The sequence below is a fragment of the Dasypus novemcinctus genome, chromosome 8, assembly GCF_030445035.2.
Source record: "Dasypus novemcinctus isolate mDasNov1 chromosome 8, mDasNov1.1.hap2, whole genome shotgun sequence".
Classification (NCBI taxonomy): Eukaryota; Metazoa; Chordata; class Mammalia; order Cingulata; family Dasypodidae; genus Dasypus; species Dasypus novemcinctus.
This window is the reverse complement of record NC_080680.1, coordinates 97898685-97914777: the sequence shown is the minus strand read 5'-3', so window position 1 is coordinate 97914777 and position 16093 is coordinate 97898685. Positions and strand designations below refer to the sequence as shown.

The following is a 16093-nucleotide window of genomic DNA, read 5'->3' as shown; positions in this document are numbered from 1 at the left end:
TTTTTTTTCATTTTCATTTTTATGAAATCTAGCCTTTTCCCAAGGTTCCCTTGGCCAACTTCCCAGCAATCAGAACTAAACCCCCCCAGATATGGTTATGGAATTGTTTTCTTCCTCTGCCCTGGTGACCCACTGCCACCCCACCCCTGGACTTCAGGGACAAGCCTTTTCCTATGGGTTCTTCCCGGGGCAGCTAATTATTTCAGTGCATCACTTTGGAATGAGCTATATAAGCATTTGTTCTTCTCAAACATGTTCTTCATAATAGAAGACATATTTTCAAAAGGTCATGAGGACTTTTCTAAGAAATTTAAATTCTATAATTGACAATTCTGAACCGCTTTGTGAGAAAATGTACAATCCATGACCAGACCAGAATATACTGAGAAAATAATTTATTCATTTGTAAATAAGGAATTTTATTTATAAAAACATTTGAGAATAATCATTAATGAGATCTTGAATTTGTCCATTTGGAATTTAAATTTAAAAGAAAAAAATAAAAAACAAGAGAGTTCCTTAAGAGGAACTTAAGAGTTCCATCAGCCCTTTCCTCTAAATATTCAGGACAGAAATTTCTTTGGTGGAGGGCTGAAGACATCAACACTCCCTCCCTACTCCAGAATGGACCAAACAAAGGGGAAGACTCCTGTGGTCTCCCTCTTCTTTCTTTAAAGCCCACGTCTTTTTCAGGACTTCTGTTCATTTTGCTTGGTTGGGTTGTCAGTTTTTTGGGGCAAGAATTTTTTAAAGAGGAGGAGGCAGCAGTGAAACAGGAGAGAAAAGGGACGTTTCGATTTATCAAAGACGCCCATTGCATTACACGTCAAACCAGTGCAATGACCTTTTCCATAAACTGCTTGAAAATGGAAACAAATGACCTAAACTGGAACACAAGCAAAATATAAACATGTACATATGTCAGTGTTGCTTCTGAACATCCTTTACCCTGAATTGCTCAGCTTTAAATAATATCTAAGACTTCACAGCTTCTCTTAGAGAAGGGAATTGAATGTTAAGCTACGTCAGTCATGAATGGACTGGATTTCCTATTGCCATCCCCTCATGCTTTGTTATAAAATCAATTAACCTTGCCATTAAATTCAGCTAAATGTTTGTTACACTTGTATACTTCATTAGTGCAAATGGGACCAGGGGAAATGAGAGGTTACTTGATGGGAGGGTTTTTCCTCCAATCCCCTGATAGTTGGGGCTTGATGATGGTCTGAGGGACCTTGAGGGTTAGAGCCAGCCAATAACTGATTGTCCTCTGATGAAGCTCAGGCCCTCCTAGGTCTCTTCAGTCCACTGGAGGCCTCTCCCTGCTCTGATACCATCCACTTCTTGCCAAGGATTTGAAAACACAAGTTGCAGAGGTTGGCAAAACAAGAAGCATCTTCCATTCAAGTCCATGCTATTGATAGTTGGGGGGCCAAGCATGCTGGAGGGCACCCATGATGCCTCTCATTCATCACCTGCATCCACAGTGTATTTAGATGCCAACCCCTTGCACTGTGCCCCTTCGAGGTGGCACTGTCCCACAGTGACGAGCTCTTGCCACCCTTTCTTTGTTATTTAATGGAATGCTCACTTTAAGGTTTTGTTGCCATTTCACTCTGAGCACCCACTGACATTCAGATCCCATGGCTCAGAACATCCACCATCATGATATTCACTGGGGATCTCCACCAGTCTTTTGCACAGAAGCCAAGCAACGTAATGATGAGAAAGGGACACAGGCCACAAATGGCCTGAACCAATCTGCTGTTGAAAGATTCTGAAGATTGCCAAGTCAGATTGTGTCCTAAGAGTTCTCCTGATGTAAAGCAATTCTATGTTGCTTTATGCTCTCATCAAGGAAAGGAAGACGTTGAAAGCAAGAGGATGACCTTCCCCCAACCAACTGTATCTTGTTGCCAAACACTTCCCTCAGAACTCTTTTCTCCAGCGCGTTATCTGTCACATGTAGAGTATTAGTTATTACTGGCTCGCAGCAAATTCTTTTTGGTTCAGCTGATAGTGTATCCCCCCAAACTAAGAATAGATAAGAAATTACTGAGAATTTACATCTGATTACCATAGATTCATTCTCACATATTACAGGGCTCAAAGTTACAAGGAGGAATAGATGTGTTTGCTGTGTTGTTGGTGTTTTGTTAGTATTTTTAACGTGAAAATTAAGTGTTACTTTTCTGACAAAGTAGCCAGAATAATACTCTCTCAAATTTAGAAACCTACTGGCACAATTTGAAGTCAAATATTATTTCTAACCAAATTATACTCTTTTGTCTGCCAAGATACCTTGACAATTTTAATATCTGAAGGCAGGCCTATATGATAATCCCAGCAGTATTCTGGTGATAAGATTTTTGTGGGCTTGTTGAGAAGGAAATACTTGTTTAGGTGGCTTTCATCATGCCACTCTGCTTCTATGTCATTTTCCTTGTCCTGCAGGATTCCCTTGTAGCATTCCTGGGTGATGTTCAGAACCTGAATGGGTGTCCCTCCAAAAATGGCTGCATGGTAATAAAAATCCCCCTGGCCAAACGGAATGAATGCAGCCGACTCCTTCCTCCTCTCATAGGTAAAGTCATCAGGATGTGCCTTGTACCACCAGGCCTGTAGCTGAGCCACTGACTGGCCCAGGGTCTCCACGCCAAAGGTGTCTTGGAAGACCTGGTCCACATCCATACAGAAGAGGAAGTCAACTTCTTGCTGGATGTGGCTCACAATGTGCTCCCCAATGGTCTTCATGCGCATCATGCTGATGTCCTGCCACCTCTTCTCAGGCTTGATCTCAAACACTTTGAATGAGCGGAGAGGACCCAGCTCTATTAAAGGCATCCTGGAGATGTCATCCACCATGATGTAAAATATGACTTTGTGGCCAGCCATGAAGTACCTATTAGCGGATGTCATGAACTCCTCCAAATAATGCTCAATGTATCTGAAACAAAGGAGACAGGCATAAATTTAACCTCCTAGATTTCTGCAGAAGACCACGTGCTTTTAAAATTATGTTGTCTGTGTTTTACAGTTAGGAGAGGAATGATTTTTCCCCACCCCAGATGGTTATTTTCTTGTGCAGGGCTTCCTGTTGCTATAGCCCTTCTGGGCAGTCTCCACCATTCACTCACTCAGACCTTGGGGTGGTGGAGCGATTTACCTGACTGCCAACTTCAGAGGAGAAGCTGGGCATGCACAACCCTGCCCTGCCGCTCCTCTCACTCCTGGAAGTTGACCAGTCTGAGAGAGTATGTATGTCTGACTATTCTGGGTCTTGCAGGCAGCTGTGTGGTCTAGGCTCTACCTTACAGCCAGAGGCCTGCAGTTTTCCAGGGCTGCAGGTGACCAGGGGTGCCTAAGTCTTATTCTCTGCACAAACATTAGGAGGCCCAGGGCCTACAGATACAATCCACATTCTCCAATACCAGCTTTTAATCAGAAATCAAGGTGTTATTTACTATCATCTGCCTTACCCCTTTGTCTTATTTATCAGTGGGTTTGGTCTTTGGGCAGGGAAAAGGGGTACTGGTTCTTTAGTCCCCTTCAAAGACTTCAGGCAATTCCCCAATGTTGCTGTTCTACCAGGTGCAAGGCACATGTTATCCTTAGGTGCTTTGGTGCTGTGTTAAGTCCAGCTATGAGGACTCTCTTATGCTCTCCTGTGACCCAGAGAATGGACTATGGGACATGGAACTCCCTCCAAATTACATATATCACCCTGTAAGTCTCCCACTGATCACGCAAAACACCAATCCATTACCCAGACACCACCATTACAAGATCTATCCAACTGGGAGCGCAAACAACCTCAGATTTAACCTTATTTCACCATTTATCCATTTGTTCAAAAAACATTATACTGATATCCTCTGCAATCCCAAGCTACACGGTCTTTTGTGAGGGTATGCTATGGAAATCATAGGGAAGAATAAGAAATCAGGTGACTTAATATAACTCAACCACACCTAAAACTCAGACTCAGTGAATGCTGCCTGAATTTAATTTGCTGATCAGATTACTGACCATTAATGATGTTGAGTAATAATGCATGGCATTTCTTTTCATTGTTTGTTGCTGTGTGAATTACCTTTCTTGACCACCAAAATAAAGTTTACAAAGTTGGCCTCAGGAATTCCAAGGCTTTTCTGTATTGATTCTTTAAACAGAGAAAATATATCTGAACAACATAAAAAGTAAATTTGACAAGAGCTGTGGTTTGTGGCAGGAAATTCTTCAATACTCTATAACTTTAAGAAGAATCTATTGTGCCCTGAAGCTTGGGAAACTATGGGAGAAAGTCACTGGGAAACTTGATACTGTTTAGAGATTAAAGCACTACATTGCCTCCATGCATTGTTATTTTAAAACAAACCAAAAATCACACCTCCTAAAAGTCCACTATGTGTGGGGGCTTATTGCTGATGAGCACAAATAACCCGCCCTGCTTGAGGGCCGAGAGCACAGAGCTTTCACCAGGATTTGCAATTTACACTTTAGTTCTGCAGAGTTGCAAAGTTGCGAATGGTTGACACTACTGTGGGGCAGCAGGCAGCGTTCTGTTCTTTTTAGAATCATCCAAATCAAAGCAATCTGCATCCTGGCTGGCTTGTCCCTTTTGAAGCCAAAGGATTAGGTGAGTGAGCCTGGCTCCTGACCCATGTTACAGATTCTAGGAAAAAAATGTCAAAACTCCCATCATCTTTCTCTATCAGAGACAGGCTCCTGAGACCAGTACATCTGGTGAAATTAGTAAAACTAAGTGCTAATTGTATTGTTAATCACAGCAATGACTGCCGGGCTCTGGGCTGGGGAAGGTTGTCTTTGGAGAGCTGTCAGATTTTCACTGCTCTCCTTGAGGTCCGCCTCAGCAATGCTCAAGGGTCAACCTGGCTCTTTAACCTTCTTTGCACAAGCCAAGGGAATCAACTTTCCATATATCTTTTTTGGAAGAAGTAAAAATGAAAAGGCCCACAGAAGAACAGAAAAACTGAACTTTTATTTTTGTTTTTTGGGGAAAAAAATCAAATTGGAAATTCTCCAAAAAAGCAAAAGGAGCTATCTTTAAAAACTAGTAGTACAGATGCACACTTCCAGCCAAATCTTCCCAGACCAAATCCTCTATGGTCAAAGGGTGAGCGTGACTTGAAAAAACCCACGGAAGAGAGTGGGTCAGCCATGCTAGAACATGGAAAACTAGCGTGCTTACCTCTCTTTCTTCCTAGAACTTGCTGTAAATCCCTCTGTCCTTAGTCCTGGCTCTTGAGAGTTTAGAAGGAATAAAGCTATGCATTTGGTTGTCCATGAGCTGGTACTTTTGGAATTTCCAAAGGAAGCCACGGAGGTTGGTGAGAAGGTGGTTGTGAGTGAACCGTAGACTCGGGTCAGTTGGTGTAGAGACCTTTCTGCCTGCATTCTGAGACCCTCACTTTGGGGTGGGAATGGGAGCACTCCTCCACTCTTGTTTTAGTCTCAACCTTTTGTGGCCTCAGCAGACTTGGGACAGAAAAGGTCCCATTTAAACTTTCTTGTATTCTAATAATTCCGACAAAGTATGCCCAGCCTCCATGAGTCCATTTTGACTACGGAACGAGACACAGGATGATTTTCTTTGTCTCGCTTACCTTCCAACAGCAAAAACCGTCAATCCCACGGTAATTTTCTGCTTGGCATAATAGTTTTCTAAGATGGCTTTGTTGTAGGTGCCTTCCCACACAATGGGCGCCTTCCATCTGGTCACCGTCACAACTTGCGGGCGATTTCTGATAACAAAACATAGAGTCCCGTGAGTCAAAACAGCTTTGCTGAGGTAGAGCAGAGGTCATCCAAGGTAAAACCGGGCTCAGCTATTTCCTGCAATGGCTATCTCTGAATACTGCCTGTAGCTGAACCCCACAAAGTTGGTGCAGAGCTGTGCACCTGCCTTTCTGAGCGAGGGCCAGGAGGCTTTAGCCTAGGAGCCTCTGAGGGCTGAGGGGGCCCTTAGGGACACCTGACCTCGAGGCCGCATTGTTTTTCCTTTTCCTGTTTTCCCTGCTCCCCTCCTTCTAAATCGCTTTCCCTATCCCCCAGCTCCTTCCTGAGCCTCAGTGGCATCTTTGGGCATTATTTATCCCTGTGGGTAGCATCCGGGCCTAAGAAAACCCTAATTCTTGTTTCTGGGGGATGAGAGAGTGAGATTAGAGTTGAAAGAGAAAAAGCTATTTTGTTTTGCCTTCTTGCCAGAAGAGATTTCTGGACAAGAACCTGGTCATAGGCCAGAAAGGGCCCCAGACCAGGGGTCCTGGTGTGGGCATTCATTTCCCAATCGGAGACAGAGGTGCCCACAGAGGGGGGGCTTGACGGAGGCTCCTCGAGGATTAGTCTGAAACACAGGCCTTGGGTGCAGACCACAGGGCTTGGCTACTGACTCTCCCCTCAGATCACGATTCCTCTTTACTAGGAACCCAAAAGGACAAGGTAGAAGCATGTTCTCTGTACCCAGAAAGCTTGAAAGAGAGTTGGCAAAGGCAACGTAAACACAGAAAGCCCCAAAAAAGCAAGCTATAGGGTGACCGTTAAGGGTAAAAGCAAAAAAGGACAGAGGAGTGGTGGGGGCCGGCGTGAGGGTGGAGCTCGCCGCAGGAGGGGCTGGGGAGAACTCCGCTCCAACACCCATCTGCTCAAGCAGTGGCGGAGGCTGAGACCATCATTTACAGTCAACCCCCAGGACAGGCCTGGCCCAAGTGTACTTGTACTTCAGTCAGGGGAGCATCCAGGCTCAACCCCCAGAGGGCAAGTGACCGGGCTAAGTCCTGCCAGTCCCTGCCAGCTGTACGCACGTGGCCCTGGTGAGGCTGTAGGGAAGATGTCAGCAGACAGACTGGACGGCGGGAACTCACTTGCCCCTTGCCCAGCAGGGGAGGGGTGCTTTCCCACAGTGAGGCAGGCAACACTGGGTCACCCTCCACCTCTCCCAACCCCACGGCCAATGCCGGCAGTGGTAAAGGGAGCCTGGGTGGAGCCCCCGTCTGTCACCAACACCTGTGCTAATGCTTGCATTGATTTCACCCTTCCACCCCAGCCCTACTATATCTTGCTTTGGGCCTGCTGCTTTCTTTCCCAGCACAGCTGGAATCACTTTCTGGGTGGTCCAGAGATACTCAGAGATGGGGGGCGTGGGGAGGACTCTCAGGCTGCTCTGAGGCCCTCAGTCTGGCATCTCAAACCGAGATCAGTTCTGCCCTTACTGAAGCATGGATGACGCAAGAATTCTCAGTTTCCTTCAATCATGAGAAAAGCTAACATGGAGCCTACTTCACCCTGGGCCAGGCACCTTCATATACATTTTCTCATCTAGCCCTAAGCCACCCCACTATATTGCCTTTTTTTTAAAGGAGGCACCGGAGATCGAACCCAGGACATTGTAATGGGAAGCAGGCAATCAACCACTGAGCTATATTGCTTCTTATATGGAACTTCACTACAATGCTGATGAAGATGGTGTTAGAACCAGGTTTGTCCTGATCTAAAAGTAACACTATTTCCACTAAACTAAGCCCCCTTGACATTTTCATCAGTGCAGACTGAGAAACGATGAGATTGTTTTTTAGAAGCTTATGGGGTGAGTTTAATCACATAACGCCCTCAGCTTTGAATAACAGGATTTCAAACCAATGAAGTCACACACACACACACACACACAAACACGTGGCTTATATGTCTACAACTGATTTCTGAACTGAAATTCTTCCATTCATAACCATTTTGTTCATTACAGTCCTTAGTTTTAGCCTGTCACGCAACTTCTAGCAGGTCTGAGCCAGCCTGCTGGCTAAGTCTTGAGCTGTGTTTGAGCTCAACATTTGCTAAGTAGTGTATAATAAAAAAAATAAGTTTTTTTTAATTAAAAAAGGAGAAAAGGGATCACCTGCACCAGGACCTAAGGACTTGACCATCATTATCTCATTTAACCCTCAAAACCACCCTGTGAAGTGGGTACTATCATTATCCTCATATTGCAAATAAAAGCAAGGTGAGATTCTATGTCTTCAGTTGTTCGATTTATAGAAAGGGCCAGTCCAGGGCACTCATTCCCTCAAACACATTGTCTACTTCCCTGCTCTGCACCAGGCCCAATGCAAAGCACTGCAATCAGGGAAATGAGACCCTGCCTCGCCCACTGACAATTTCCAGGTCTCAACAGATGCCCAACTGCTCACACATCTAGAAAGATGATTCAGAAAACTGGTGTCCAGTTTGGTTACTTGGATGGCAAAGTTTCCTTCTAGCAGAAAGAAAGTAATATTAAAAATTACATTTTAATGATAAAAATTAAAATTTTCTATTTCCCTGCTGCTAATTATTAAATTCCACTGATAATTCCAACATATCGGCAACCCTCAGAAGCCAGACAAAAGCCTGAAAATGCAAGGCAGGGGGAAGGGAAAAGGAGAGGGGTGGAGTGGGGGAGTCTGGTCAGACTGAGAGCAGCTTCCTGGATGAACTTCTGACCAAGAAGACTTAGTCATCAAAATAGACACAGAAGTGAGAGAAGACAGAACTAGCATTTGCCAGTGTTGACTGCCAGAAATGTCCAAGGTCACAAAGATGGGGCTGACCTCTAATAGCTGAAAACTCTCCAAGGAGGAAAAGGAGCGAGGAAAAGACCTGGAGCTGTCCAAATGCCTTCCATCCAAGCAGGACACCCAAATACGTGACACTGGCTTGTTCAGCACCACCAGGGGTAAAGACTTCCCACACACATATTTAAAAAGGCCTCTGTAACCAAACACACCTACCTAGGTTATTTGCAGCTTTCAAATTTTATTTATTTATAGGTACATTGTGGTATCCAAGGGTTGGATAGAGTTGTTGAAATTCGATGACTCATGCAGCAGGTGAAAAAAAGATGCACTTGAATTCCTTATAAGAGGCAGCGTGCTAGACAGGGATCCAGAGAAGAGCATGAACAAGGTCGGTGGCTGATGGATGGAGAGAAGGAGAATGTTTTGAAGGAAGAATTAACAGAACATGCTGACAAAAGGGACTTTGACACAGATGTCTCCCTGCACTCTGGCTGGAGCCATTTACTGAGAAGGAAAAGAAAGGACAAGGGTGCAGTAGAATCTAGAGATCCATTGGGATCACCTGAGAAATCCATGAAACCTAAGTGTGTAGTCCTCATCACACAGATGGCACCTAAAGCCACAGAAATGAAGGAGATTATCTTGCAAGATGGTGCAACAAAAATTAAAAAGGGGACAAGGATATGGGACTTAGCTCTGGGAAACTGTAATATTGGAACATTGGAAAGAGGGAGATGACCCTATAAAGGAGAGAGAGAAGGGAGAATGGAAAAGTAGGAAGAAAATTATGAGGAATTGGTGTCATGATAGCCAAGAGATCTTGATGTACAGATGTGGAAATACGTGCACAATATCTTGTAATATTTTTAGAAAGTTTACAGAGAAGTACACATGGTATGATATCATTTATGGCCAACAGGGTGGCCATCTATAAGATGCTAAAACATTATTAGGAATGTCAGGAGATGGAAACATAAGCCCTGTTGATAGGTACACAAGATTCCCCAAGGGGCAGGCTAGGTAAGTCACAGATAGTCCCCAAGTTCCCTTTAAAGGAGAGTGGGTCCATTTTACTGTGATTTGCTGAGCAGGACTTGGGGGACTTGGGTCAGGGCTGCCTTAACTGTGAGCAAAGACACTCATAATAAGATATATTTATTTGTTCATTCATTCAATCATTCATTTCAGCTACAAATATACCTTGGTGCCCTAAGGCTTAAATTCAATGCTCCTTCAAACCATTCTTCTTTAAATATCTATCCCCCATTCCTTTGGAGAAGCTGAGCCCTGCACAGGGGAGAGTGGAGAGAAGAACAGCTAGTGCTCTTCCAGGGGGCCTCATGCAGCCCCCCAACTCCCCTGTCACCTATACCCTGATGACTCCCCAACCCACATCACCAGCACATACTTTCTGCCACACTCATGGGCACCCTATGAATTTCTATCCAGATGCCCCATAGCACCTCTGTCCTAATGAGCCCATGCCTACCCTGACTCCTAGACCTGTGTCTCCTTCCTTTTCTGGTCTATGGTGCCCACCCCAGTCCCCAGTCTCCCAGGCCTCAAAGTCATTGTGGAGAGCTCACACCTCCTCACTCCCCAGACTGCATCTTCTCTAGCTCGATTGATTATACCTCCTCACCAATCATGGCAAGCACTGTTTTCATGACCACTGCCCCTAGAAGATCATGAGCTTCTTAAACATAACCATATTGATTGATTTCTCCTGCCTCCTGTGCCTAACACAGTATTTAGTAAAGTGTTTTTGAATTTTTTGATGCCTTAGAGTAAGAAATATATTGCAACCCAACACATGCAGATACATATATATAGAAAAACATTTTGCTAAACAATACTTATCCTTACTTCATTTGATGCCTTCTGAAATTTTCTATTCCATTGCATTTAAAAAAAAAAAAGCTGCTGACCGTTGAGCTAGTTTCCGAACACACTAATGGGTAATGACCAGCAGTTTGAAAAACACTGGCCTAGCAAATAAGTGTTTGATAAACATTTGTTGTATGCTTGCTTAATAAATGAATGCCCAGCCCCATGAGATTTTTATCATCATCCCCATTTTATAGATGCGCTAAATGAATGTCAGAATTTTCTTGCTGACTCAAGATCCATGGCTTTCCACAATACCCTGTGGCCTCCATGAACCCTTCCAGCCAATATTTTGTCATTCATCTGCTACAAATGGCCAATTCATATCAGAATCTGTGTTGCTCAAGCATTTTTGGGTCAAAACATCTGGAGTTTCTGTTTCATTTTCAAAGTCTAATGTTAAAAGTAATATATGCTAAGACCCTTTCCCTGAAATCAGGAATGTTCTCAGTGTCTGTCACAGCCCCCGCTACTCCTGCTGAGCACGTGGGATGGTCCTTCACGTCTTACTTTGGATTAAACCAGTCCCTTAGTTGTAACTCTTCTTCTTTGTCTTCCTTTCTTTGTTCCTTTTCTTTTCCTTTTTCTTTATCTACGTCTTCTTCTGGATAATTGTGGGTCCTAAGTACAAAAAGAAAGCAAGCAGAAGCAGAATGAGGCAAGGAGGGGGATTTTCAGGGTCAGGACAGTGAGTGAATATCTCTCCTCCAAGCACGTTTACAGACAGAGAACACGTGCATCTAGGGAACGGAACCGGCTGGAGAAAGGCTCACACTTACGACAGTAAGCTTTTATTCAGAAAAACATTTGATGAAAAAGCACAGGACGAACCTTTCTTCTGACCCTCCCAAGTCAAACGACCAACAATCCTCAGTTTATTTCAGGGAATGGGGGAAAGTTGATAAAACAATCCGTGTAGGAACATTTAATTTATAGGTGTCTTTCCTGAGATCTAAACTTCAGTCCAAGCCTTACCCCCAAATTAAGTGAAAAACAATAACAACAAAACCTTAAATATCCTAGTCCCAATCACAAAATAAATTTCTCATGATTTCAACAAGCAGGAAAGACAAATGACTGAGAAAGTCATGGCCATGATCCTGCTCCACTGGACTCCCTCCACACAAAGGGGGTGGGTAAACAGACAAGACGACCGACCCACGACCTTACCCACTGTTAAACCAGCCTGGAAACCACCAGCCCTTCTGAGCGCTGCTGTCACCAGCTTCTGGGTTTCTAAGAAATGACAAAGATTATACAGATTTTTAGAAAACGAGGTAGTCCCCAACCTGGGGGATTTCCAAAATCTTTTTTCTTGTAGAAAATCACTTTTTTTTTTTTTAAACAAAACCAAATTCAAAAATTCCAATTTATAAAAGAGAAGTGAAACTGCTTGAGCTGAAGTGAAAGAGGCAGGAACTGGAGCACCCTATCCTCCCCTCCTTTGGGCAGTTCCTGATATTCAGCTCCTCCAGGAATTCTGACAAGGAAAGGAGAGGAAAAGAAAGACCCAAGAGGGAGGATGGGGCACTGAGACAAAAACCTGAGTCCTGAATCTGCCACTTACTAGTGTGTGACTGTGCTACGCCTTTCCCTCTCTGAATCTCAATTTTCTCATCTGAAAAGTGTAGTTAATAATAGTAAACCTACCAGACTGGATGAGATAGCATACATGAAAAAGGTTTATAAAAAGCTGAAAATTGCTATAAAAAGCTATAGTCTTAATAATAATAAGCCAGAGCACATTTCCAAGAATTATCTCTTTCGCTGAACTAGGAAAATTCCGGTTGTCTACAAGTCAGCAGTGAGAGCCTCGGGAAATCTAAGGGCGGCTGAGCCAGAAGCTCAGGAAACTGTAATCAGAAGCCACCTTTAGCCACCCCGCTGTGGAAGTTTCCACATTCTTTCATTGTGAGTCTCTCCCAGTTTGGGGCCTCCCAGGAGGAGGGGGGAAAGGGGAGAAAGTCAGGGGAAGCCCCTCCCTGCAGTTGGACAAATAAGGTGGGCAGGTGATTCATGAACAGGATAATAAATTAAGAAACTTGTTTCAAAGTCCACTACTTTCAGGAATTGTTTGCAGTAGCTTACAATTAAAAAAAAAAAAGTATGGCTATGATAAACAGGGAAACAACGCAAGAATGATAAACAAGAAGGGAGAGAAAGAGAAACACGTAGTCACTTGGGGAGATATTTTCACAAGATCCTGATTATCACAGCCACTCCGAGAAGAAAGGTTTTATTTTCACTCCCAGCTGAGATACCAGCCTAGTAGGTTTCAGCAAGTTGCTTAAGTCCCATGGCATGTAAGCCAAGCTTGAACACCAGGGTATGAACTTTATCAGAAACAAGGGCTGGGGAAAGTAGAAGCAGTTAAGCACATCTCTTGATTCTGAGTTTCCTGGCAACCTAGCCAAAGATGGGAAAATGAGTACTTACTTAGCTCTCGTTTTCTGTAAAAACATATTAAAAGGGGGAAAAAAAATACATACTAACTCATTAGGAAACCTAAACTATTTTTCTTATCCTGTCTCTGGGAAATTTCTTGCACGGGTCTTTACATAACATCTACTGGGCAACTCCCAAAGGATATCACTTAAAGTGACCCTGGATGAGAACAGAGGGCAAAATACAAGTCAAGGATCAGTAAAGGCAGGCCTATGGGGGCTGGAGGAACAGAGTTCTCCTTGGGAACCCACCCACTTTGCTCCAAACATGGCTTCAGAGGGATCACCAACTGCAGTGTGACAAATGGACTGTAGGAGGTGCAAGAGTGGACATGGGAGCCATCCAATAGACATCTACAATTCAAAGCACTTACTTCGAGTGATATATCCACAACAAAGAGCCTTCTGGGCTAAAAGCAAAAAAGAAATAAAAGTGTGTCACAGTTACTTTGAATTCTGAGAAAAGCTATTTTGCAATCATTATAATTGAGGCCCTGGGCTGAGAGCCTGGGTTGGGCTACTCCCACGTTTCCACCTTCCTTTGAGGCATAACCAATGATAACAGGAGCCTGGGAATTTCCAATTGCAGTCACCTCAGATTAACCAGCACAAACTGTGGGAAAGAGGTCTCTGGTGAATCTCACCTAATGGTTAAAAAACAAGCAAACAAAACCCACAAAAGTTTAGCTCTGTTTTGCCTGGGGGTGGCTTCTCTGAGGGAGAGCAGTTCCACCCAGGATCCTCTCCTGCCCCTAATCAGGTGCCTGATGATGAAGAAGGACTGGGAGGATGGGCACATCATGGCTCAACAATCCTTTGCCCAGGATTTATCTTCCCCCAGAAAACAAGAGTATCAATTGCAGAACCAAATGCTGCATCCACCTTGATCCTTCTACAGAGCAGTCCCAACAGGCATTTCCTAAACTAATGAAGGCAATAAGACTGTTTAAGGCACCTGCAAGGCTGGGCTGGTGAACACATTACTTCCCCATCATTCAATAAACACTTGCTGAGCATATACCAAATGCTGGGGTGACAGTGCTGGCCAGGACAAAGCCCCCATCCTTGTGGAATAAATAATCTTAGGGAAGGTGGGCCTTACACAGATGATCACACAGCTACATGATTTCAAACTCCAAGAAATGCTGTAAAGAAAAAGCATGAGTAACCATGAATACTTAATGGGAAGACCTGGAAGGCTTCCTGAAACTCAAGTAATGTTTTAGCAGAGTTTTGAAGGATAAGAGCAGCAAGTGAAGAGGAGGTGGCAAGGATTCACATTAGGTGGGGGTGGGGGTGGTGGGGGTGGTGGAGGGGAAGCAAAAGCTCTTAAGGAGGAAGGAGGCACTTGGTTAGAAGGAAACACAAGTAGCCAGAGGCAAGATCTTGCTGGGACTTCAGGAGATTTTGCCCTGGGGAAGAGTTTTAAGCAGGAGAGGGATAGGGTTCATTGATATCAGAAAAAGGTCCCTGGAGAAAGATTGTAAGGGGGCCTGTGTGGATGTGTGAGACGAGTTAGAAGGCATGACAGTGGTCCAGGCAGAGATCATGGTGCCTGTGGAGATGAACAAGTGGGACTGACTTGAGGGACATTTGGGGGCTAAAAGCTGCCAGACTTGATGTCACACTGGATTATTCCATCGTTCCGTGCAGGGAAGCTATGCCCTTATTTCTTAGCCTTACTTAATTGGCTTCTCCTCACTGTGTCCAAAAAGAGTTCTGGACTTGGGATTCAAACACCTGCCCTGGCTCAGCCTGTGCCAGGCCCTGGTTTCAGACATGGCCCCAAAACCCCATCTCCTCTCCTAGTCCCTGGGCGTCCACATCTGCTCCGACAAAGAAAATGCATCCTTCTTACCAATGAAGGTCTTCCCTCAGAGCACAACACTCCTCAACCAAACTAAAACTCCTCGTTCTAAATGTGCTTGTTGATTCTGATAATATTTATAATAGCTCATACCCACAAATATGCTGGCAATTTTCATACATTCACTAAATGTATTCACTAAATACAACGATCAATAACTTCATCTTACCGATGTGGAAACTGTGGCACAGGTCATTAAGTGATTTCCAAGGTCATACTGCTAGTGAGGAATAGAACCAGTATTTGAACCTAGGTAATCTGACTCCATATCCCGCAAGCTTCATCACCATATTGCCCTGCCCTAAAATCATAATGAGGAGGAGGGGAAGAAGGAGGAGAGAGAGGGAGAAGAGGAGGGAGGAAGGAAAGGATCAGCTACAACCCACACTCAGCTGGCCCCTGCAGCCTGTACCTGGCACTAAAGGTACTTATAGCAGTTTGATATAAGTGATGAATTCCAAAAAGAAATAATGGGTTATGTTTGTAATCTGGTCTATTACTGGGCATGATTGAGTTATTATTAGGGCTTCAATTGGGCCACGTCATTAGGGCATTGAGTCTCCACCCCTTGGTGGGTGGGGACTCACAGATAAAAGGCATGGCAAAGGACAGAGTTGGAGCTTTTGATGCAAGGGTTTCTGATGTTGGATTATTGATGTTGGAGTTTGATGCTGAAGACTTAAGCTGCAGCCCTAGGAAGTAAGCTCATAGAGGAAAAAGAAGCCAGCCCCAGGAAGAACGGCTTTGAACCCAGAGAAAAGCAAGCCCCAGGAATGCAGGAACCCAGGAATCCTGAACCATCGCAGATGTTGGCAGCCTTCTTGCTCCAAATATACTTTGGTGAGGGAAGTAACTTATACTTTACCGCCTGGTGTCTGTAAGCGCCTACACCAAATAGATACCCTTTATAAAAACCAACCAACTTCTGGTATTTTGCATCAGCACCCCTTTGACTGACTAATATGGTACCAATTTGTAGACTCAGGTTCACGAACTCGTTGAGTCTCTTTGATAACCCCTCCACCTTATCTTCTCACTCCCCTCTCCCAGAATCCTTCAACTTTGCAGTGGTCACAGCAATAGCCACAGTGCAGTAAACGGTACTGAACTCTACTCATCCTGCAAGGCACAGCTTAAATGCCACCTCTTCATTGATGCCTTCCGGATATGATCCTAGCATACTATCTGGCACATGGCAAGTACTCAGTAACTACTTGTGCATGAATGCAACAAGCAGATCCCCCTCCAAGCCAAACATAATCTTTGTCTCCTAGAACTCTCAGACCCTCCTCTGTTTCTGAGCATCAGATATTGATATTCACATC

At 44.2% G+C, this 16093-nt stretch overlaps 1 protein-coding gene across 5 annotated transcripts in view; it reads right to left on the bottom strand.

Annotated features, from left to right (window-relative positions):
- Positions 1-380: 380 nt before the first annotated feature.
- Positions 381-16093, bottom strand: part of GGTA1 (glycoprotein alpha-galactosyltransferase 1 (inactive)) — a 74090-nt gene continuing 58377 nt past the window's right edge. For 4 of the 5 annotated variants that reach the window (XM_058302455.2, XM_058302458.2, XM_058302457.2 and 1 more), the window contains 5 exons: positions 13276-13311; positions 11628-11693; positions 10968-11078; positions 5628-5765; positions 381-2947 (listed from right to left, as the gene is read on the bottom strand). In XM_058302455.2, the coding sequence (XP_058158438.1) occupies positions 2254-2947; positions 5628-5765; positions 10968-11078; positions 11628-11693; positions 13276-13311 (1045 nt within the window). In that variant the 3' untranslated portion in view covers positions 381-2253. The remainder of the gene's footprint in view (positions 2948-5627; positions 5766-10967; positions 11079-11627; positions 11694-13275; positions 13312-16093) is intronic. The other variant, XM_071217025.1, reaches the window with a different exon arrangement.